Source organism: Bactrocera latifrons, unplaced genomic scaffold (genome assembly GCF_001853355.1).
Source record: "Bactrocera latifrons isolate USDA-ARS-PBARC rearing strain unplaced genomic scaffold, ASM185335v1 scaffold_41, whole genome shotgun sequence".
Classification (NCBI taxonomy): Eukaryota; Metazoa; Arthropoda; class Insecta; order Diptera; family Tephritidae; genus Bactrocera; species Bactrocera latifrons.
In genome coordinates this window covers 104,195-127,344 of record NW_017537057.1, presented here as the reverse complement: position 1 = coordinate 127,344, position 23,150 = coordinate 104,195, and the positions used below count along the sequence as shown (strand labels likewise).

The following is a 23,150-nucleotide window of genomic DNA, read 5'->3' as shown; positions in this document are numbered from 1 at the left end:
AAAATTATTTTAAATATTTTTTTAGCATTTTTTAAAAACGTTTCTTAATAAATCACAGCAATAATTAATATATTTCATTATCACTAATTACATTTCAACAAAAGGCTCCCAGCTGCCAAATTAATTATTTGCATGATTCGGGCACATCGCCGTTTCGCACTTATACGGTAGCCAAAAAATACTTTCAAATCGAAAATATTTACAATTTTTTCACATTCAAGCGTTAATAACTTCATTAGCGCAGCGATAACGCCAAATTTACACAAACTGCACGGTGGTAATGCCAAAAATATAAAAACATCATAAATAACAAATTGTCACACACAAATATTTGCTCAAACATATACACAAATATTCACAAAGCATGCATGACTGTGTGTGTAAATTTTGACACCTTCGCACAGTAGCGGTCACTGCAATGCATTTATGGTGTTATTACTCAGTCGAGCACACTGATTTGAATTTATTAAATTATTTGCCGTTGGCTTTCGCACTGTCACTACACACGCCGACTGAAACGTCACGCTTGACTTTGCTTGACCGTTATACGCTTTGGGTTTATTTTTATTAAAAAAAAAAAACTTTGGTTGCTGCTGTAAAAGTCGTGACATCAACAAAACAAAAAAGTAACAATAACAACAAAAAAGCGAATTTCACAATGCCCGTTACTCGCGCCCTGTAGCTTGGTTGCTTATCACAGGCGCTTATCAGCCATCAGCGAATATTGACAATGACTTAGTTTCAAAGCGAAAGCACGCACAAACACATGCATACACACACATATACAAATGCATACACTGTGTGTGTGGTGTCTGTGTGCCTTATCAGATTTTGTCGCAGCGTTTGCCGCCTGCTGGCGCTGCATTCCCAGATCACCAGCACTGATATTGCTTTGAAGGTTTCACTCGCTTTCAGTATTTCGCTCGCCGTCAGCGCCGACTATTGTTTATATATAGTATATTTATCGGCGCATGTGTTGCTTTTACTATGACGTCTAGTAATTTTGTGAATTATAAATTGTTTAATAATATTACCAGACATTAAAACAAACATGAAGTTACATTGGCTGTCGCATGTGAGTAAATTTGACGAAAGTGACAAGTGTCTGCTGTTTGTCTAATTCCCAAAGCATTTTTAGAGACATTGTGTTAATTGAAGTGCTAAAATAATAACTTTAAATGAAAATTCTTTTTTGCAAAGTGTTTTTTTAATTTTGAAAAGTAATAGTTTTTGGTGATAACGAAAGGCCAGCTGCATGGAAAAGTAAGGAAGAAAGTCAATGCAAATAAACAAATACGGAATAAGCATTTGAGCAAGAAGGGAAGGACTGATGGCGAGTCGACTTACTGACTCTTTTAAGCATTTTTTGTATTTATTTGAAGTGCTTATACTGTGTTGAATGTTAGGCCAGACATTTTTAGTCAATACTACTTTGAGTTGGTCGTCTAATTTCACCATCAATTTGGGTCTATTTTTAGAACAAAAGTGCATTGTTGAGCATCTTTTACAGGCTAACTAAAAAAAATTGTTAACTTTGGTTGCACCAAAGCTTTAATTTCCTTCACATACACAAAAAATTCTTTACAAGAGCTTGATTTCAATCGGTCAGTTTGGAAAATATTCTACCTCAAATTTTGTGAAGTAAACTTGTCAAATAAAAAAATTTTCCATACAAGGACTTAATTATGATCGATCAGTTTGTATGCCAGCTATGTATGGTATATACGAAAGTGATCCGATCTGAACAATTTCTTTGGAGATTTCACCTTTGACTTGAACAATAACCCATGAAAAGTTTGGTGAAAATATCTCGTCAAATGAAAAAATTTTTCCCATACAAGTACTTGCTACCGATCGTTTATTTATATTATAGTGGTCCGTTGTCCGATTTCGGCAGTTTCGACAAATGAGTAGCTTTTTGGGGACAAAAGAAAAATTTCAGATTGATAATCAGTGACTCTTCCGCGTACATACAGACAGACGGACAAACGGAGCGAAATCGACTCAGCTCATCATGCCGGTCATTTAGATATATGTATGCATATTTTATAAGATCTCCGACGTCTTTAATTGAAAGTGGGAATCAGCTGTACATATGAGATATTATATGTATGTTGCTCTATTTACTGCTAGAAATCAATTTACTTATTGCTCTAATTACTCTAATTTACTTATTGAGTTCTGGCATATTTCAAAAGTTGTACTAACTCTTCTCTCGCTATGTTCATAGAAAGAAAAAATTTTTGCGAAATCATTAGATGAGGGATCATGAGTTCCTAAATCACATATTGATTGATATATTATAATAATAAGTTAGATTAGGTTAGTTTAATCTGATACGCTAAATAAGCCAAGCATAGACAAATTTTGGCCCTTAGCGATACCAGATGGCGTGCTGTCACTTATCCATAGTGTTGCATTGTTTTCCTGGTGCCTTGCTTTTGGCATTTCTTCTTCGATCAGTTAGGCCTGTTCTGAATTCATTCGACACCAACATATTCTACAATCGTTTAAAACAGGCTGAGACCGGTTTTGGGGTCCGCCCTGTCGTAAACGTACTGGCTTTTAAGCCAACTCTTTAGGTAGATCTCTAATAATCAATATAAATCACTTTCACTTGTAGTGCAATTAGCGAGGCATTTGATATCTGCAATGGCATAAAATGTCTTCGAAAATCACCAAACTTCCAATTCGTTTTGTTTTGCTCTTAAAACCCAAGTAAAGAACAAATTAACAAACTATTTGACAGAATTCTTTAGACATTTCGTTCAAGTTATATACTTAAAAAATCAAGTCAAACAATTTTGAGTAAGGTAAAATTTGACCCGGACTGTATATGAACCGGTTAGCAGACAGAATAGAAATGTCCTGTAACTATTTTTGGTTTCCGGAAAATCCCTATAACATTTTTTTTGTTTTCGGAATTAAAATACCCGCGAGTCCAGGGATCCAATATGTAAAAATTATCAGACGAAGTTTTGGCATCGTAAGCAAACATCTGACAAACACAAACTAATTGACGTAAAGAGATCAAAATTCCCACGAACATGAAACAAGGTTGTACCAAACTAAGAAAAACTTTGGATTTATTGAACAAGCCATGAAACTATTGTTCTTGCTCATGTATGCCTTACTACTTGTTATACTTTACTCAAACGATCTTTCTACCAAATGACGGATTTTAGTAGAGTTGAGGTTTTTCCTGCAATAATAAGAAATGCCCAAACTATTGGTGGTATGTATGATTAATACACACATATACACATGGTATTATAACGAATCCATCCTTAGCTATCCTTTGGATAGCAGCCCCAACTTATACCGTTATAACTTTCCAATCAGCGTGAAAAGTTTTTGCTAAAAGCAGTCAAGTCTCTGCAGGTATTTGTAAACCACGGAATGCATTTTTATCCGAATAAAGTTCGTTATAACATTCATAAGTCGTTCTGAGGCTTTTTAACATCTCTAAGCTATCAAATATCATATATTAGGTAATATCAAATATCATCAAATGCATATATATTTACTAATATATAGTATATTTCTGTGGTTATACCCCGTGGGTTTTTGTTGTAACTTCCGGGAATTATAAAAGAAGAATTTAAGATCCCTAGACCATACTCTCGCGGGAACAGCGTTATGCTTTGACTTCGGTTTACGACTGTATAGATTCCCAGAAGTACTAAAAAATTTCTTACAACTTTTGAGGGAGTCGTTTTTTTTTTCAAGTTTATTTTCGTTCTGTGCACTTTGGTTTTTTATGACAATATATAGAAATCTAAGATGCCTTTTAAATTGGGTAGTCGAAAAAGTCTTTTCGTATTTCTAATCAAAATTCAACTTTTTTTTTTTTGTTTTTTATAATGAACTTTAATGGACCAAATATGTACCAATTTGGTCGACCACTTTTTGTCATTTTTCCGCTAGAGGCATTACTTCGTTAGTTTAAAACTTTTCTGATTTCTCGGCGACAAGTAATTTTCACAGACTTCTCTTGAAGTCAATTTTACTCCATTAAGGAAGTTCTGCATTGATCGAAACAAATGATAGTTCGATGGTGCAAGATCAGAGCTATATGGTGGATGCATCAAACCTTCCCTCTCTCTCCCAGTTTTTGCCATAATTCCGAGTCATCAAAGATGTGTGTGGTGCGAAGACTAGGTACTAGGACTAGGATTAAGGTTCATTCCCGAAAGACTCTTTCAGTTAAATTTATTATATGAAAATTAAATACTTGACAGTCTACATCGTTGTCAAAATAAACAACACCAAGTTATTCAAATATTTGTACATGTGGGTGTTTCAATGCAACAGTTCTCAGTTCGATAAGATTTCACATGCTCCAATCGTGTGACAGAACTATTAATATAAATGACAACATATGTCTGCAATAACAAATATTTCATTACGAGTATATTTCCAGTATTATATATGTGGGAATATAAATATTTGGAGCAGTATTGATAATCGGAACAAGCACTCAAGCATTAATGAGTGACAGCAAATATTGTATATAGTACATACTTAAAAGCGCCATAAATAAATCACTTACACCTCCGGTGCGAATTAATCTGATTTTCCCGATAAAATGCAGCGTGGGCGCACAAAAGCAATTTGGCCCGCGTATTGCCCACTACTAACGCTGATAAGAGGCATCATGCACTCAGGCCATGTGTTTACATTCTCGCTGGCCGCTGTGGGCAATACCAAGGAGATGTGAAGGTATGACAGAGCAAGGCATATTCTGACGGATAGTCAGGGTTATTGGCGGGTTCTATGTCAACAATAGATATTAATAATAATGAAGCAAGCAATAAAAAGTGCATTTATTTATATGTAGTACTGTAGTTATGTTGATCCCTAAACAGCGTCAGGCCACCTGTTATTATTTCCTAGATATAATGTTACAAAGTTTACACTATGATACTTACTTTAATGAATGGCAATTGTGCTCTCTCGTTTCACGCAGGTTTCCGACTACTCCTCGTCGAACAACTCATCCGCCTCATCGACACTCTCCTCGAAGGACGCCTCGGTCTCACTGAAATCAATCGACCTGCAACGCACATCATCCGCCTCATCGTCCGGCGATTGCGCACAGCTGTGCGAACGGCGAAAAACGTCGCCAACCGCCAATACTGCCGAATTAAGCACGGATGCCACCAGTACGCTACAGCTAACGCCGGAGCGCGCGCAACGACGCAAGCTCATCGCAATGATCTCACATTATGAACAGCAGACGAAGCTGTTGCAACGCGAACTGGCCAAGGAGAAACGACGCCGCGGCGAAGAGCTCGCCTGCGTGGCGAAATCACTACTGTGCTTCGAGTCGAAGCTGAAAAAGGATATGAAAGCGGTCAATCAGCGGCTCTTCGAGAAAGATGTGGAAATCTGTCGTTTGGTGCAACAGAACCGCGCATTGCGTAAGCGGCTGACGAAATACACCGAAGCGGAGGGTGAGAATGCGCGAGACGAAGGTGTGGTTGAGGATGGCGAACCGGAGACAGAGGGTGAGGTAGAAGAAGAGCGTAGCGGAAAAACGAAGGAAGCTGTGCTGGGGCGTCGTACTGCGTCACCTGCGGCGTACAGCGACCAACAATTGCTGGAAGACTGTTTGGTACTCGAAGCTTTGCAATGCATTAATTGCAAGAAGCAATTCTATGACATTGATCTAAATGAGGGCTGGACACAGAATACGTCAAAGGATGGTACAAGAAAAAGTGGTGAGTATGGACATGGATTTTTTAGTATTGTTAAAATGCTATAATTTGATTTCTATCCCGCTAGTTGACCACACCACTGAGCACGGCTCATCGAGTGATGATACAGTCTCATCGTCGTTTTACGGAGCCCGGCGCAGTGTACGCTACACCAGCAAACGCACCTCCGGCACTTTCCGCGATTATATGCGCTCGCGTGCGATGAATATCGACGATCCGGCGTTGGACAATAATTCGGAGGAGAATGCGAGCACAATCAGTCGCGATGACTCGCAAACCAGCTATGAAAAGCTCAATATGTATTCGCGCACCATCGAACGTATGCACGGCGTGAAGGGCGAAAGTGAGCGCGAGTCGGAGCAAAGTGGTATGGAGAGTACGGTACGACCGGCTTCACAACTGAGCTGCAAGAGTAGTGTTAGCAGTAAAAGCAGTAAGAGCAGTAAGAGCAGCAACAGTAGTTGCAGTAAGCATAACGCCAAAACACCGACACCGCAAATCGAAGAAGACGACGGCATATTTTCACCCACACAGGATGATGACTTCGAAGAACCAGAAGAAGTCGGTGGACGCAGTATTAAGATTGTGATGCGACGCTCCACCGAATTTTCTGAGGCTTCGCCGAAACAAGTCTACGAGACCTCCACCGACGACTGGTATGCTAGTGCTTCCGATCAAGAGGAAATCACAACAACTGCAGTGGTGCCCAAATCATATGCCAATGGTGCGGTCAACCCGGTGCTCGAATGCGTTAATCAAATATTATTGCAACAGTCCATGGAAGAGCCGGTAGCCGAGCGAAATAACAAAGCGACAGCTCAAAATCTTCAGGTTAACTACAGCAATGCCACCTCCACCGCCAACTTGCCACGTCGCAGCTCGCTGAGTGGACGCCGTAGTTCACGTAGCAATAGCCGTTCCAGCGATGGACAGCCGTCTCGTAATGGCACTCTGACACGGAAGCGTGTACATTTCTCGACCAAGAATAGCATGGTGCATGTGCCACGCAACGATGAGCATGACGAGGAGGACGAAGATGCCATTGACGACGACACCACACAGGACACGCAAGATACAAACGAAGCCATGATCTCAAGCCTAGCGCAATATCATCCAATGAGTTACTACCCACAAGCTGCACAGCAAGCAGCAACCGCTAAAGCAGCCGCCGTCGCAGCCGGCACCATTGCACGAGGCGGCATGCTTGCCGAAGTCAGCGAGCATGAACGGCTCGAAACGCTAAACTACGAGAGTATTTATAGCAACGAATACGAACCGATTGGATCGGAGCATAATTCCTCAAATCTTTATGTGGACATGGAGTCCGCAACCAAGTCGGCCGCGCTTAATGCTACCAGCACTACAGCAGTCGTAGATACAAAAGTACCAAAAACACCGCCAGCCTTGCCACCGAAACCAGCAAATCTATTGAAGTTTAAAAAATCACTACAACAACTAGATGAGTTGCCTGACGAGCATCTACACCAGGAAGGCCATGCCGTAGTTGAGCCGGACTACTGTTCCATTTCGGAGGTGAATATGGGCATAACGAGTGTGCAAATAGTTGCCGATATACACAAGGCACCTGAATCGGAAGCTGATTTAGAGTCGAACTCTGCGCTTGAAGCGCCCATCTCCGAACTCGACGTCGAAGTATCGACAGTCGCCTCTGATGAGACATTCGCTGTCTCACAAAAGACTGATGAAATCGACGAGATTTTCGCCGACGTACCAAAGCTACCAAATGTGGCGGCCATTATAGCGCCAAAACAGACGAAAATGACACAACAACAGCCGACACAAAAGCACAACTTGCCCTCCCCAGATTACCTTGTGATGTCACCCAAGGTAGAAACGCCTAATATGAAGTTGCAAAATGCGCGTAATGCCACCATATTAAATACGGTCACAGCCACAAAGCAACAGATCACCTCTAACAATTTGGATGGCACACCTAAGTCCATTGCCAAAACCGCGGTGAGCACACCCATAAAGTCTCCCAATCGTCCGGATACTAGCGCTCTTAAACTGCACTTACACACGCCCAGTCCGCTGCAATACAAACGCAAACATATGCCGAACATACTCGCCGAAATAAATAAGCGCATGAGCTTACCCAGTTCACCAACAACACCAACGGCACGACTGAACTTCGCCGCTCCTGCCAAGACGGTGGCGGCAAACAAATCGCCGCTGCAGCTTGGCGTCAGCACTACGCCGAATATGCCCATTCAAGCAGAGTTCGATTGGTACAATTTGGATGCCGAGTATGGCAAGACCGCCTCACAACAACCCGAATTACACAAGGTGAGCGACTCGCTCACCAACGGCACTATGCTCGCCGGCATACACGAAGATGGTGAGAGTTTGGTCACAGCAGCGGACGAATACAACTTGGATGAGGAATTCTCGCTCATCAGTGATAAACCGGAGGAACTAAACGCCAACAACAGTGAGCAGGACAATGAGAGTGTCGAGGAGAAAAGTGAAATAAGTGTCGTGGATACGTCGAAACCACTGCCGACAAATATAAAACTCTCAACACAACGTGCTGAGCCTAAAAAACTCGACAATGTCGCCGCTTTAAATGCTGCCATTTGTGACGCTGTGAACTTTCCCATGTTCGGTGAAAGCTCGCCGCTAGTGGCGCTCTCGCCTGGGATTGCGCATAACCATGCCAAGGCAAAGAAAATTAAGAAGAATTTAGCCAACTTTGAGAAATTTATCGAGGGTTCTGGCTTGAGCACTAAGCCACTGCCGAGCAAGCGAAAAATCTACTTTGCTGGGCCATTTGTGTGAAACGTGGGAGAATGGAGCGAAGTCTGGAACTTCTAAGGAGAGGAAGAGAATGCATAGCGTAACCAATAAACAACGAAGTGCTCGCGGAATCATAGGAGAAGCGAGAGCGAGTTGGAACTTGCGTGAATATTAAAACCGCGCGCCGAAGTGATCTACAAACATCCATATAAAATAGCATACCGTTATGCGTTGTGTTAACATAAGAAATTATGTTAAGTTGACATTTGTTTGTGTTATTTTTTGTAGCTTAAGTTAACGGTAAAATTTCTTAGGATCTGAACTTAAAAGTTTTATACAATTTTTGTTAATTTTCGAGTACATTTCTCAATCGTTCATTTCCATGTTTTGTGTAATTTTTAGGTATTTTTTATGGTATTTTCGTTAAGCGTTTACTATTTTTTTTTTAGTAAAAATCATGGATTTGTTAAGTATAAGGCAATTTACTATGTGTTTCCTGTTCACTAAATATAATTTTATAATTACTTACAGTTAAATTATTATTTAATATAGTACGCAGTTGTAACTATATACATATGTGTATATTTATATGTTTTTCATAATTAGTTTTAATTAGAATTTTTTAATTATAAAATTTTCAGCTTTCCGTAGCGAAGAAATTAAAAAAAGAATTTCATTAGCAGACGAATCTAGCGTTTAATGTGACGAATTGTATTAGAACCTGTAATAATTTTTGTTTGAAGAAATAAATAAAAGGAATTTCAAAACACCCTGTATATTCAAATTGTTTGAGATTTTATGGAAACTGGGCAAAATTATTTTATAATCAGGTAGGAATGCCTGGAATACATAGCTTATAAATTAATATTTATATAATTTAAACATTTATATATATATACATATGTATATAATAGAACCCCACTCCCACAAGAGAATCATCCTTGGAAGAGAGTTGGTGATAGTATCGAATTTCTGGCTCTTAATGCTCATATGAAGTCAATACACGTACCTACATGTGTTTTAAATTAAGTCGAATATCGGCAGTACGTCTTAGTGAGTACCTAATGTTGGTCCCACTGTTTGTCTAGGGGATAAGGGTTCAAACTGCTGTCAGTAAACACGAGAATTTTCGATTATCTAACCATTGAGCTGCATCACCCTAACTCTGGCACTCGGATTTACTGCAAAAAAATGTCTAAATTTCACTTTCATTTGTCAGCATTTCGACACATTCTTACTAACTATCAGTATTCGGCATAATTCGCTTTAACATTTGAGCCACATTTCCTCTACTCGATAATTTTGGTAAAACATTTCATCATGGATTTCTAATGACAGGAGCGCATGCAATTTTCGAAAGAATTAATTTTTTAATCTATAAAAAACAAGAAAAACGGGTTAACGCGCTGTATCTATATCTACAATACCCTTCAAGTTAAACGGACTTTCCTCAGCAGAGTTCCATTTCGCGTTTGAGCCACTTTATACATATGTATATTTTATGGGGTCTCTGACGCTTTCTTGTTACAAACTTCACTCAAAGTTAATATACCCTATTCAGTGTATAAAAATATGCACAATTCAAACCGTTATTCAAATTTTTAAGTCTTGAGAAGTAGCAAGGTTAACACATTCACAATGGCTGGCTGGTCAATTTGAAATGATAACATATAGAAGGCTAAAATTTGTGGTTATAGGATGACTTATTATTTTATTTGCTAATAGGATAGCTATTGATTGATTTATCTAAAATTATTAATTATACTAAAAAAATTACATTTTCTTATTTTTTTTATTACCCAATGCAACTGTCACAGAAATTCACCATCGAAAAAAGTCATGTGCTACACGTAGGGTGAGTTTGCCATAATATTAGCTACAAACCATTTATTACATATTCGTTTTAATTTTTCATAATTTTTTATTTCGCTGCAACGATTTTCACATAACTTCCAAAGTTATGATTATTATAAAATATATTTATATCATAAAAATTCGAAAAGAAACTAATATCTCCAGTTTTACTGCCGAAGTCCTACGACAAAAACCGACGAATATAACAAACGTTGGTAGCCAGCTTTATTTATACTAATTAGTTTTAACTTTTCTTTCCTTTCATTTTCTACAATAAATACAGTGTTAATGCGAAAGTAGTATTCCTGTAAACATAAAATAATAAACATAATAAATTTGTTGGCGTTTTAATAATAATGTCTAGAGAACATATTGCCAAGGCGTGTACAAACGATGCAACAAAAAAGGAATGGCAGCGCTGGTGTCGTTTATGCGCCAAATATGACGGCCACTATTTTGATATTTTCATTGAAGAGCTACAACCAATATCTTCTCAACAACACCTTGACGATGCCATAAACAAATTCTTTCATATACAAGTAACTATATTTGATTTAAGATAAAATATTACCCGATCTAGTATATTACTTCCACAGATAAAACCAAGTGACGAGCTTCCAGTATTATTGTGTGCAGAATGCTTCACTTTCATCAACTACATAAAAAATTTTGCGGATCATATTTCAAAGGTGCAAGCAATGTATTATGATTTGCTGGGTTCAGCTAACACTACAATTACTGATATCAAGGACATATATGAGAAATATGGCATATTCAAATTGGAACCGTATATGCAGCACACTTTGGCTGAAACAGTTAATCCCACAGGGCCAACTGCAATCGAGCAAATATTCGTAACGCATGTCCCAATATTAAAAATTAAAGATGAAGAAGTGGAAGAGACGCCGGCAATAGTAAAAAATCTCGAAGCTGAAATCAAAGTAGAATATACAGATCCCTTCGCCCGAAATGCTTCAAGAAATGTGGAAGCGCATGCCGAAACAAGTGAAGACAGTGACAGTAGTGCTAGTAGCAGCCATACATTTTCTTCTGACACTGAATATCGTATAGCGAAAAAGAAAACGCTACATATGCAGAGCACAAATGCCAAACTGAGTTCAAATAGTACTTCTGCCTGCGATAATGACCAAAACGAGGGCAGTTACGTCTGTGATATCTGCAACCAGCGCTTTATTCAATACAGAAACTATGTATGGCATATGAAGAATAAACACGGCACAGAAACACCACACCAATGTACGAGCTGTTCAAGTTTCTTCAAATACAAAAAGGAGTTGCAACGACATTTTAGGAAAATGCACGCGCCGAAGATTTATCCTTGCCCACATTGTGAGCGAAAATTTAAAAGAGCCAAAGACGCCGAAAATCACATCAAAGCAGAACACGAAGGTGAAGGTTCCCTTATTTGTGAAGAGTGCGGCGAAAGTGTGCGGACGAAAGAGAAGCTGCTGGAACATATGGCCATACACACAGGCCGTGGCGCATTCGAGTGTAAAGAATGCGGCAAATGCTTTGCGCGAAAATTTTATTTAAAGGTACTGAAATATTTTATGTTGCTTTGTATATTTTATTATTATGTGCATATTTACAGAGGCACGCGGAAATTCATGGTGATAAACACGTTTGTGGGGAATGTGGCTTGGAACTGACGACGTCCAAAGCACTGAAATTACACAGTAGAGTGCATTCGAATGAAATGCCGTATAAATGTGATTATTGTGGACGCAGATTTAAACGTACAAAGAATTTGAAAGGTCACCTGATAACGCACACTGGTCTCAAGCCATTTTCCTGTAATTTCTGCGATAAAACATTTTCGACCGGTTCAAGCTGTCGTTATCATAAAAAGCACTTGCATCCAAAGGAACTAGCCGAATTAGAGGCTGCAGGAGTGAAGGCATATACCAAAAATATACCCAAAATAGAAGTATTGAAAGCAATGTAAGTAAAAGCATCTAATTCGGTAAAAGGCTGTGAAAGTTAATAATGTTTTGTTTACAGCACAAAAGCGACTGGAAAAGTAAAGGAGGCAGGTGATTTCAGTATAAGTGATAAACGCATAAAACTTCCAAAACTGGACGCGCATTTAATTGATCAGTGAAATCAAGTGTTTCAAGTTTGAGTTGGAAATAAAATTAATATTTTATAGTCAAACTCAGCTTTAAAATAATTCGTGTTTTTAGTTAGTTAGTTAGTTTAGTTTGGTTGTGTTAAAAGCGCTCTATTTCACACACACAGAAAAGGTGAAAAGTAGTACAGTTTCTCTAAAATGATCAAATCATTAGCTTTCGTTCTATAAGTTCAGAGGATGGTGGAAAATCATATACGACCCAGTGAGAATTCACCTTTAAACAATCTAATTTCCGTACTATTGTTCGAAGATTTTTTCTAAAATATAGTCACTAAATAAAATTACGCAATTTTAAAACGTTTTTGTGATTGTTTTATTCATGTTTTGTACATCTTAAATCATGAATTAATATTTTATTCTGTAAAAGTGCATAAAAATACTTAATTCTTAAATAATAAATACTGGCAGAAAGCAATTTTCGACAGAAAGAAGTTCTCAAGTACCGTGCATTTTTATGAATATTCGTCTATTACAAAAGCTTACACTTAAGCACAGCATTTCACAAACATTTTTAAAGCATGGTAATCGAAAGCTTCTGCATTTTAGTGCTTAATTGAACTTTAAATTTGAAGCGCGTTCTAATACTCTAGTAACGTGCCATTTTTCTTTGTTTTATTTTATTTGTTTTTTTTTTTTTGGCGGAGGGCACTTTTACACATAATGAAATATTCAAATTAATTTCAACATCGTTAAACAATTATTTCGCTGTACTCTTTAAGTAAATGCAGTTAAATACAGGATTTGCAACAACCTTTAAAAAACTGAATCGCGCTTAAAAATATTGTATACACAATTTTGTACTATAAATTAAATTAAAAGTACACAAACTTTCTCAATCATCTGCAATATGCACAAGTTCATATTTAATAGAGAAATAAAGCATTTTAACAAAGCAATAAGAAAAAACACTTAGTAATAGTTTTGTATATATGTAGATGTAAGTCCAGCAGAGCTATTTCAAAGTTATTATTATATTATTTGTACGTATGAATGGCATCCTTCCTTATAAGTTAAAATTAAATCATGATAACATAAAGATTTCAGATTTGTGGAAATAAAATACAAATTGTGAAATATTTAATATACAGAACCAAAAATTAAAAATAGAATAAAACACATAGTATACCCTTCCGCCTAGTCATTATGACCATTATAAACAACGCACAGCACAATTTGATGCCACGCTACAACCACAAACATACAACTAATATAGACTTGTCTTTTTCATGATGCGCAAAAATTCATCCTGATTCACCACACCATCATGATCTAAATCAGCTTCATCAATCATTTCACGCAACTCTTCATCAGTCAGCGTTTCGCCCAATTCGCGTGCAACGCGTTTTAGATTTTTAAAGGAAATCGAACCAGTATCGTCGTCATCGAACAGGCGAAATGCTTTCAATATTTCCTCCTTGGTGTCCTTCTCAGCCATTTTCATGGTCATTAGTTGTAGGAAGTCATTGAATGATATGCGTCCAGTGCCATCTTTATCGATTTCGGCAATCATTCGTTTGATTTCCTCTTTCTTCGGCTCAAAACCAAGCGCGCGAATTGCAACCTTCAGCTCCTTGACCTCTATAAAACCGGTACACTCCGTATCGAATAGATCGAAAGCCTCCTTAATGTCGGCTTTTTGTGCTTCGGAAAGCTCAAATTTGGGGCCGGATTTTTTACGCTGCATTGTAGACGGATGCTGGCGCTTACCCGGCAAAGTAGCGTTTGACGGACTGTGATCCATTCTCAAGTATTTTATTTCTTCTTTCAACTGGATTTAAAATGAAATATAACAGCTAAGAGCAAATATTTTTCGTTTATAAATTTATTTATAGTTTTAGCACTTTTCTTGCAGGACTTTAATCTGCAAATGAAAATTCACGTCAACACTCTTGTTGGCTATTTGGTGGTAATTGATTTGTTTGAAAATTATAAACAACAACGACGCGTTGCTGTGACCACAACAGTGCCGTGACCGTGGTCACCAACGCCCTTACTGTAGGACTCGGTTCACCCAGGGACGTGTGCACTTATTGGATACTGCTACGCTATTGACAGCAATTTTCTGGTTATTTCGATGTCAAAGTTTTTCTTTTGAAAAATCGAAGTAAGCGAAGTGCGTTCTACGTATTTCACAAAATTAAATTCACAAGGTATTAGCAAGGAGTAAAACAGGTGGGTGATTCTTTGTTCTTGTATACACAATTTCCAATTTTAGTAGGATTCATTCAACAACCCCTTCCATATGTGTGTTCAATATCCTTTTAATTGCCTTTTACCAAAGGTGATGTTTTATTTATTTTTATTGATATTTCACGGTCAAACAGCTGGCAGTTCGCGGGTAAGGTTAACATTGCCATATTATGCTAAAGATATTTCATTTTAAGTTTTGAGGTTAGTTATTGTGCAAATCATTTTCAAATGTTTATTCATTTCATGATTTTTAAATTATATATGTTACTTTCAATGATTTTACATAATATGATAAAAAAAAACTTGTCTAGCATAGTAAAACTATTAAAATTTGCCACCTTCGCAAAAGTTAGGTTTTGCGAAAGTCAAATAAAATCCAAAATGTTAACGAAGGAATAATTTCATATTATTAGCAAAAAGGATGAAGAAACAATCAAATCATTCACAAATTTGCGGATTATGTAATGAACGAACGGCAAAACATAAATTTTTAATTTTTTATACAAATTTTAACAAATACGTTTTGCGAATATAATACCCTAAGGTAGATCACAGATGAAGGGGAAGAGGGAAATGTAGCAGACCGTCAAGGCAAGAACTTTATTACTTTCATTAAGAAATCTTATATTTTCTCAGCAGCATCCGGAAACAATTATTTTAAATTTTTTTTTAATTGTATTGTATAACTGCCGTCCTTAAATAAAAGCTGCAACGGCTTATCACTGTCCAACATTTTTCATGCCAATATGTGGATTTTGTACGGCGCATACCCAAATAAACGCTGCGGTAACGCCGAGCGGTTGAAAACTCGATTTGACAGTGTGTTAGCTGCAGAAAACAAATAAGGTATAATCTCTGAAACAAATGCTTGTAAAAATGGATGTAAGCATTATTATTAAATTGTTTACTTTTATATTTAATTTAATTTTGCACTACTTTTAGAATTTTGAGAAAATAATAGAAATGGTAGAAATCAACCCCTGCCTCTACGATAAAAGAGACGAAAAATATAAAGACTTTAAACATAAAGAGCGGGTTTGGCAAGAAATCGCCAATCAAGTTAATCTTTCGGGTAAGTTAATCAAAAATATATGTACATAATTAGAAGTATCTAATAAAATATTTTCGATTTTTAGCAAGAAATTGTAAAGTAAAGTGGAAGAGTCTGCGCGACAAATACAGAAAGATGAAACTTTCTGAAGATCAACCGTCCGGATCAGGACACACTTGGAAGTATATGGAGAGTTTAGAGTTTTTGACGGAAACTATGGATCCTATCAGGTATGACGAAACTTTGTTTGCAAACATACATTTGTAAAAAATAATGAAAAATGTAAATTTTTAATTTTCAGTACAAACACTAACGCTAAAATGGACACAACAGAACTGTTAGTAGATGAACAGATATTACGCACCACAACTAAACAAAAACGTTGCAACGATGATCTCTTTAATGATGTGCTAAAAGCAATGAAGAGGAAATATGAAGGACCACAAACCTCAAACAATAACAAATATGAACATTTCTTCGGTATGCTTGGGAACAAATTGGATAAACTAACTGAGAGTGAAGTTGATGAAGTAGAAATTGAAATTTTAAACCTAGTTAACCAAAAACTGAATGCATCCAGAAAAACATCGAAAGGTATTTATAGATGAATTCAATTTAATATTTCAACTTCATTTTCTGTAAGTTTAGCCAATTTGTTCGTACTCCGTAATAGCTAGGATATTAAACATTATATTTTAAATTTAAGTTATTTTAAAACAAAAATATCTAAAAGGGAATAAATCGTTTTATATTTATTTATATGTACATGTTTATAAATATTCACAAAGTTCATTTCCAAATCTTAAAGCTTCATTTACACTCGTCATATGATGGCAGAGTTCACCTCAGAAAATTATGAAGCACTATTGCTAATGCAAACCAAAAACATGGAAACGAAATTGTATTTCCTATAATTTAATAAAATTTAAAAATATTAATTTAATAAGATTGTACCGATTTATAGGAATTTTGCGACATCATCGCTTCAGAGCGCATGCAAATTACTTTTGAAATGCAAAAGGAGATTTTTATTGAGTAAAACTGGATATTACAGAGTATCGCTTGAAGCCTGTGTGCGCAAACAGGGGCGCGGCATTCTAATCATGACTGGAAAAATAAATTTTATTACTAATAAGCCTATAATTGGTACAATTATATTCGTAAATTCATGATTAAGATATCCGGGGCGGCAAAAATATAGATTTTTTTAGAGCTGTGAGATTTTTTTTCATTCTGCTGGAGGTTCAGTGTATATTGAAGAAATAGTAAGATGGTATTTATTCCTAAAAAACCCTGAAATGGTAAGGAAAATTATGGTAAAGGTCATTGTACTTGGGGTGTTAATGGCCAAATATTTACATACATACATACGTATGAGTGTGTATGTGGGTAATCAATCTCCATTGGTTTTATAGCGTGCAGCGTAAACACGACAGTTTGTGACAAACATGACAACAACAACACAAACAAGAATTCGCAACCACAATATGAGTGAAGTACACACGAACGGCGTAATCGGCTTAATGTAATTGAATAACAGTTTTCATGCAGATTTGTGACTTGTGTGCAAGAAGAAATTCTAAGAAACCTGTTATCAACAAAAAGAAAGAAAGAAAGTATTTACTAAATGTATGAAACAAGTATTGATTTTTGTAAATTCAATTCGCAACAATTTCTTTTAAAGGAATGTAAATGTTTTGAGGAAAAGTATAATTAAAATGAAACGCACACGCAAAAGGCGTGTTTATTATTATTTTTTTTTTTTTTTTTGTCAGTCTCTGTATCGTAAATCGTGACAAATTTTAATTTAGTATTGTTAAAGCATCGTTTAAATTACCACCTTCAAAGATGCGTCTAACCACAAACCATATAATCGAAAAAAATTAAATAACATGTTAGCATCGGCGCATGCGTGAGATTGTCTATAAATTTCGAGTCAATAAATTATTTGTCTTATCGATTTAGAGTAAATCTAAATATGCAAACTGAGCGGATTAACGCAGAATGCGTCGATGAAAGTTAATTAGCACCAAATCACGATTTTCTATGTGTGTGGCAATTAATCAATTATAGGGCACTTAAGCTGTTGACAGTTTTGCCGAAAACGAAACGACTTATAAGAACACAACAGAATAAGAATAAATAAATCCGTTTTTTTTTGGTGTTTCAACTAATATTTCAGCTTTTGTCTACGCAACCTAAACTTTTCAAAGAAGTTTGAGAAATTTGTCCACAGTAAACATTTCTAGGAAGTAAAGAAATTATCTCAATATGTTTTATATTTAGTACACACGCTCCATTCTTAGACGTCATTGGATTCCTGCAAGACGAATGTTCTCGTAGTGTAGGACTTTTGAAAGGTTTTCAACAGCGTCTGAAGGACTCTGAACAAACTACGCTCCTCCAAGACTGGACCATGAACTGAGCGGTGGTCAATGGTCGATATTATTTTGAGCTCAACATTCTAATTTCAGGACCATTATACAGAGGGTTCCGTAGGATGATGACCTCATCCCGTTACAATTTAATCACAACATTTCGAAACACTCCTACAACCACCAGCAGGAGTTTCTATTACCTCATACGCAGATGACTATAGTACAATGATGTCGGGCAATAGAATGATTCAAAAATGAACGTCTTTCTCATTTCTACCCTACAAGAAGTCTAAAACTCCACCTTGCCATATCCACGGCCACCCTATTTACAAACTGCACGTAAGAGTACAGATTGGACGACGATAAACAAAAGTGGAAATCCGTGAAAAGAGCCGCAAAATTCGCAAGTTACAACCACTTGAGGCGAAACCAAAGAGACATTGTTGGCGACATACATATAAGCTAATCGGCCGGTCGGTCATCAACTACGCCAGTCCAATATAATCGCCTGGAAGCAGCAGGACTGCGATGGAAAAGTTACAATTCTGTCAGATTACCGCACTTCGGACCATAACAGATTGTCTTCCATCGAACATCTTATTAGCGAAGCAGTGTGCTTCCAGTTAAGGATCATAACTCTCTTCTATACAAGCAATTTCTGCAAGAGTGTTTTTGCAGAAACCATCATTGCATTTACCTGCCGCTTCCGAAGAACATCAGAAGAACATTTCTCTAACACGTCGATGAATTAAAAAAATATACCGACCAAAGTTCGGACGGCACCAATATCCGCCAAGTACTGAACACCATTTAGAAGTTATTAAAACCTGCATTGACTCCATACAAGTAAATATCGTACTTTCAGTCCAAACATCACTCATAGTCACACAACTAAGCTAGTAGACATAGTTTTTGAATCTGTTCGATGACAGCGAGAACGCACCGCCGGTTCACACCTGGTTGCTCCAATAAATGCGGGCAATTTAATCAGCGTCATGCTGGAGAATGAAGCAACACCTCATGTCAGAAGCTTAAAGCTTAAGTTGCCGCGTGAAACCAGAGTAACTCTGGCGCAGCTTCGTTCAGGTTATTGTGGTAAATTGCTGGGTAAATTGCTAATTATTTAAAATACAACATGAGATACATAACAAATGTCCTGCATGCAATGAGTCGCCGAATGACATTACTCATCGCTTTGCATACCCAAAGATACCAACTCACTTAACTAAAACCTCCCTTTGGCCCGAAACCTTCCTCGTCCCACCGGTAAGTGACTTCGATTTTTTTTTTTATCGATTTTGTTACAATTGATAATGTCGAACATTATTACTCTTCTCACCCACCCGCCAAGGAAGTCGGGCGACCATCCCAAACCCAATACATTAAAGAGTTATAGATAAAAGGATGGTCGGATTTACGATCACACCTACACAACAGTTTTAAATAGTTTTGTCGATTATTCCATAAAAATCGAATGGGAATTTAACTAGAATCCCCTATCTTTGCGTTGCAGGGAAGTAACAAAAACCACTTAATGGACGCAATTTAGAAGAAGGCAATTAAAGAGAACAGACCGAAGATTCCGATATTTTCCAATTGTTTTATAATATATTTATTTATTAATTATCTCTAGAACATTATGCCACTACAAACCGCAAAACCAAGACAAAACATGTGAGAAGGGTAAGTAACGCAAAAAAAAAAATAGAAGAGGGAACATTTATTGTAAGCCTGAATCATCGCGACATGCACTGAACGTGCACTCAGTCGATGTGTGATACGGTTCTTTAGAGACTAAAAACAATGAAGCATGAAAGCTTTAGAGGCAAATGATTACATAAATATATTTAGATATTATATAAATATAAATATAAATATAATAAAATAAAATATATTTATATATTACCAAAGAAATGATTTAAAAGAAAATTATTATTCCCTGATAAAACGCACAAATAGATGAAGAAAAGTGTATTTATAAACACGTAACGCAAGCTTGGTAAGCGAATTTAGAGTTATTTACATATGTAAAGGTGGGTACCAGCAACGAGAAGTACAAGGCAAGCTCTTTGTATTATTCCTGACTTCATCACTCAGAAGAATTGTTTTAAGGCGATAAGGAGCTAATGAAGCAATTACGACTTTCAACCGCTTGAAGTTTACTAAACTGTATGGGAAAATCTACGAGGTTGACGATTATAAAACTCTCCATAATAGACTCCATCCCTCATTATGTAATTGGCATTACATGTAATCTTGAACCAACTTTTATCCTATTTTCTATTATAATTTTTGGTAACATTTGCCTAATATAGTTTAACACCTTCATTATGGAAGGCAATTGGTATATACAGGGTAGCCTACGAATCATGCAATAAAGAAAACAGTAATCACTTTTTTTTTTTTCTTTTTCGACTGCTCAACTTACTTTTTTATTTTATAGGCTATTATTTAAGTTTTTCTGTCCAAAGGGTATTCAGACGGGATTTTACGAGATTTTTAAACATGTTTGTCGAATCTGGAAGTACCGCAAGAAGACCGTACCAGAACTGTATGCTCGTTTGAAAGGAACAATCGCGTTTCTTGCATCGTCAAATCCAAGAGTTTCGAGTTGCAAATTATCGGCACAATTTGGAGCTAGCAGATGGTCATTACAACGGATAATTCTTGACGACTTAAACTTGTTTCCATACAAAGTTCAAATAACAAGGCCTCTAGATTTTCCTATTCGCCTGGAATTCTGCCACAAAATGGTTGAAATGGCCGAAGAAGATAATCACTTGATAAATTGTCTGTTTATGTCTAATGAGGTCGATTTTATCTAAACGGAAATGTAAATAATGGAAATTGCATAGCCAGACGGTTATTGCAGAGCTCTAACGGAAATTTGAAACAAAATAACATCAAAAAACTCCACTCATAGGTCACTTGACCTTTTTTAGGGGTTCATCTCGAGCGAGTGGTATACAAAACTAATTCCAGAAATCTTACAAAATGGAACCAGTCCATTAAATCGATAATTGAGGCAATCGCATCGTTAACCCTTCAGGTCAATGAATATTTTTCTAATTAGGTGTCGCTTATGAGTGTGTGAACATCGAACGGTATTTAGGGCTGTGTAAAACTACCAGAAAACTACGTTTTATATAACTCATCTTGAGTAATTTTAAAATTTCACAGTTTTGTTTAATGAAGGTTTGTTTAATGAAGCCTTAAAAAAGATTTTCCGAATTCCTCTCTCACTTCGACTGCCTCCCCTATACCTTGAAAAATTGTTTCATGGAACCTATTTCTATTGTCATTTTCTCCTCATATATACGTCTGACGGAGTCGCTGTAGAGTGAGGGCAGTGAACTTCTTCATGGATGGATTGAAGCTCAAGAGAAGGTGAAGGGGGAGTCTTCTGACGGGAGCTCTCTTGCTATTGACTACCAGCTCTCCGAAATGCAGCTTCATTCAGGAAGAATGTAACAGCAGAGCCACCATACAAGTAGAGGCGGTGCAGTTGTTGACAGTGAGCTTAAAGCTAGTCAAGGAGTGATTACACTCACGAACAGTATCATCATACTAGAGCCAATCATCTTGCAGGAGAGGGCATATGTATCCAAATCCCATTAGAATAGGAATGAGCCGGCGTTCCTCTGTGTTCGTGTGTTCTGCCGTTTGGGCTATGGTCCTCGGGCGAGCTTAGCCGGCGTTAGTACTTCTGCGTTCCGAAATCTTTCTGGCCCAGTGTCGAATGTAACAAATCTACTGAACTACTTGCTTCTGCAAGATTGAAGTCGCCGCAATGATAGTTGTAGTAACGGGACACTATTCTATTGACACTTACGTGGTGAAGCTAAAGATCTTGGAGGATATTATTTGTCAAAACTGTATAGAGTAAAATGAGGTGGAAATATTATATCTGGATACTTTTATCACCACTGTCTAGCTCTCGTCAGACTGAGATTGAATCATTTCGGTTGTTAAACCTACAAACCAGGCAGAATGCTGGTATTGATGTTAGTCGCCTTAATAAATTTGCGTGTTTTATTTCGATCCATATCTAGGAGTTTTGGTTTCGCCCCTAGCTGTCGAAGTGAGACTATTCGTAGTCTTTCAAATATGAGCCCGCTTACTTGGCCTCAAGAGATCATGAGAACTGATTTTTTTAATCAACACTGTCAACAAAAAAATGCATAACACTATCGGTTTTAAAATTTATGTACTTAAAAGAAAAAATGTATTGTATTTTTATTTTATTTTATTTTTTTCGCTTCATTTTACTCCCTCAACTATTTCAGCTAAACTCACTCAAGGCAGTAAATATGTGTCTCTTCACAACGCAACGTTGCAACATCTGTCCGGTTTCGGCCAAAAGTCAACAAAAAAAAAAAATGCAATAAATTGCCGGCCGGTGAAAACAAATAAGGAAACACATAAGCTGCTGCCGCGCGTTGCCCATGAAAATTTAGACACTAAAGCTGTCATTGCGTTTGTGACGTGACGTGCCCCTTATGACCGGCCGTGCAGTCGCCGCTGCTGCTGGAGTAGCTGTTAACACCAGTCAAACAGGCGCGCAAGCGGCCACAACAACTAAACAACAAAACAGCCAACAACAAACACAAAGGAAACGCTTTATTGCATGCTTTGCCAGCATTGCAAAGCTTTTTATTTTTTGTTTAATTTACAAGTTTTTATGCTTTTTTGCTGCTGAATTCCTGGCATTTTAACATATTTTACTCATTCCGAAGGCGACAATTTTTTTTTTTTTTGTGTTTAAATTTTCGCTATTTGTGTGACAGTTACCATTGCGCACGCGCGCAGCTGTGGCGCTGCTTTTTGCACTTTTTATGATTTATCTCGTATTTTTTAATTTTTTTGTTAGTTTTGTTTTTATTTTTTATTAATTTTCTTTATTATTATTTTGAACTCACATTTTTTAATTCTTATTTTAAATTGTATATTTCTTTTACAAGTGGTCATCCACAGCCTCAGCTCAGCCGTTATGACTGCAACTCCAGCGCCTTTGCTTATTCATGCGTTTCGTTTTTTTTTTTTTTTTT

The 23,150-nt window shown here is 37.0% G+C and overlaps 4 protein-coding genes across 9 annotated transcripts in view; 3 read left to right on the top strand and 1 right to left on the bottom strand.

Moving 5' to 3' along the window:
• LOC108972630 (platelet binding protein GspB-like) overlaps window positions 1-9,036 on the top strand; it is a 101,345-nt gene extending 92,309 nt beyond the window's left edge. For 4 of the 5 annotated variants that reach the window (XM_018939292.1, XM_018939296.1, XM_018939294.1 and 1 more), the window contains 2 exons: window positions 4,970-5,723; window positions 5,788-9,036. In XM_018939292.1, the coding sequence (XP_018794837.1) occupies window positions 4,970-5,723; window positions 5,788-8,519 (3,486 nt within the window). In that variant the 3' untranslated portion in view covers window positions 8,520-9,036. Of the gene's footprint in view, window positions 1-906; window positions 1,076-4,969; window positions 5,724-5,787 lie in introns of those variants that run through there. The other variant, XM_018939297.1, reaches the window with a different exon arrangement.
• A 1,581-nt stretch (window positions 9,037-10,617) lies between these two features.
• LOC108972636 (zinc finger protein 660-like) lies at window positions 10,618-12,784 on the top strand. Its single transcript, XM_018939310.1, has 4 exons — window positions 10,618-10,870; window positions 10,928-11,887; window positions 11,944-12,293; window positions 12,354-12,784. The coding sequence occupies exons 1-4, from the start codon at window positions 10,688-10,690 to the stop codon at window positions 12,451-12,453; spliced, it is 1,593 nt and encodes a 530-aa protein (XP_018794855.1). The 5' UTR covers window positions 10,618-10,687; the 3' UTR covers window positions 12,454-12,784.
• Window positions 12,785-13,311: 527 nt separating this feature from the next.
• On the bottom strand, window positions 13,312-14,806 carry LOC108972637 (caltractin). The gene has a single exon (XM_018939311.1). The coding sequence runs from the start codon at window positions 14,222-14,224 to the stop codon at window positions 13,688-13,690; it is 537 nt and encodes a 178-aa protein (XP_018794856.1). The 5' UTR covers window positions 14,225-14,806; the 3' UTR covers window positions 13,312-13,687.
• A 377-nt stretch (window positions 14,807-15,183) lies between these two features.
• Window positions 15,184-16,453, top strand: LOC108972635. 2 transcript variants are annotated; one of them, XM_018939308.1, is made up of 4 exons: window positions 15,184-15,519; window positions 15,616-15,745; window positions 15,810-15,954; window positions 16,026-16,453. In XM_018939308.1, exons 2-4 carry the CDS (start codon window positions 15,637-15,639, stop codon window positions 16,330-16,332), a joined length of 561 nt encoding a protein of 186 aa, XP_018794853.1. In that variant the 5' UTR covers window positions 15,184-15,519; window positions 15,616-15,636; the 3' UTR covers window positions 16,333-16,453. The 2 variants fall into 2 exon arrangements, with proteins under 2 accessions (XP_018794853.1, XP_018794852.1); XM_018939307.1 differs by having other exon boundaries at window positions 15,184-15,555.
• Window positions 16,454-23,150: the final 6,697 nt, after the last annotated feature.

Excerpts from the sequence above, each read along its gene's own strand:
- LOC108972636 (XM_018939310.1), top strand. The coding sequence starts at position 10,688 with ATGTCTAGAGAACATATTGCCAAGGCGTGTACAAACGATGCAACAAAA. Across the intron at positions 10,871-10,927 it reads ACAAATTCTTTCATATACAA|ATAAAACCAAGTGACGAGCT; the intron begins GTAACTATATTT and ends TTACTTCCACAG. Across the intron at positions 12,294-12,353 it reads ATAGAAGTATTGAAAGCAAT|CACAAAAGCGACTGGAAAAG; the intron begins GTAAGTAAAAGC and ends TTTTGTTTACAG.
- LOC108972635 (XM_018939307.1), top strand. Across the intron at positions 15,746-15,809 it reads CAATCAAGTTAATCTTTCGG|CAAGAAATTGTAAAGTAAAG; the intron begins GTAAGTTAATCA and ends TTCGATTTTTAG. Across the intron at positions 15,955-16,025 it reads GAAACTATGGATCCTATCAG|TACAAACACTAACGCTAAAA; the intron begins GTATGACGAAAC and ends TTTAATTTTCAG.
- LOC108972637 (XM_018939311.1), bottom strand. The coding sequence starts at position 14,224 with ATGGATCACAGTCCGTCAAACGCTACTTTGCCGGGTAAGCGCCAGCAT.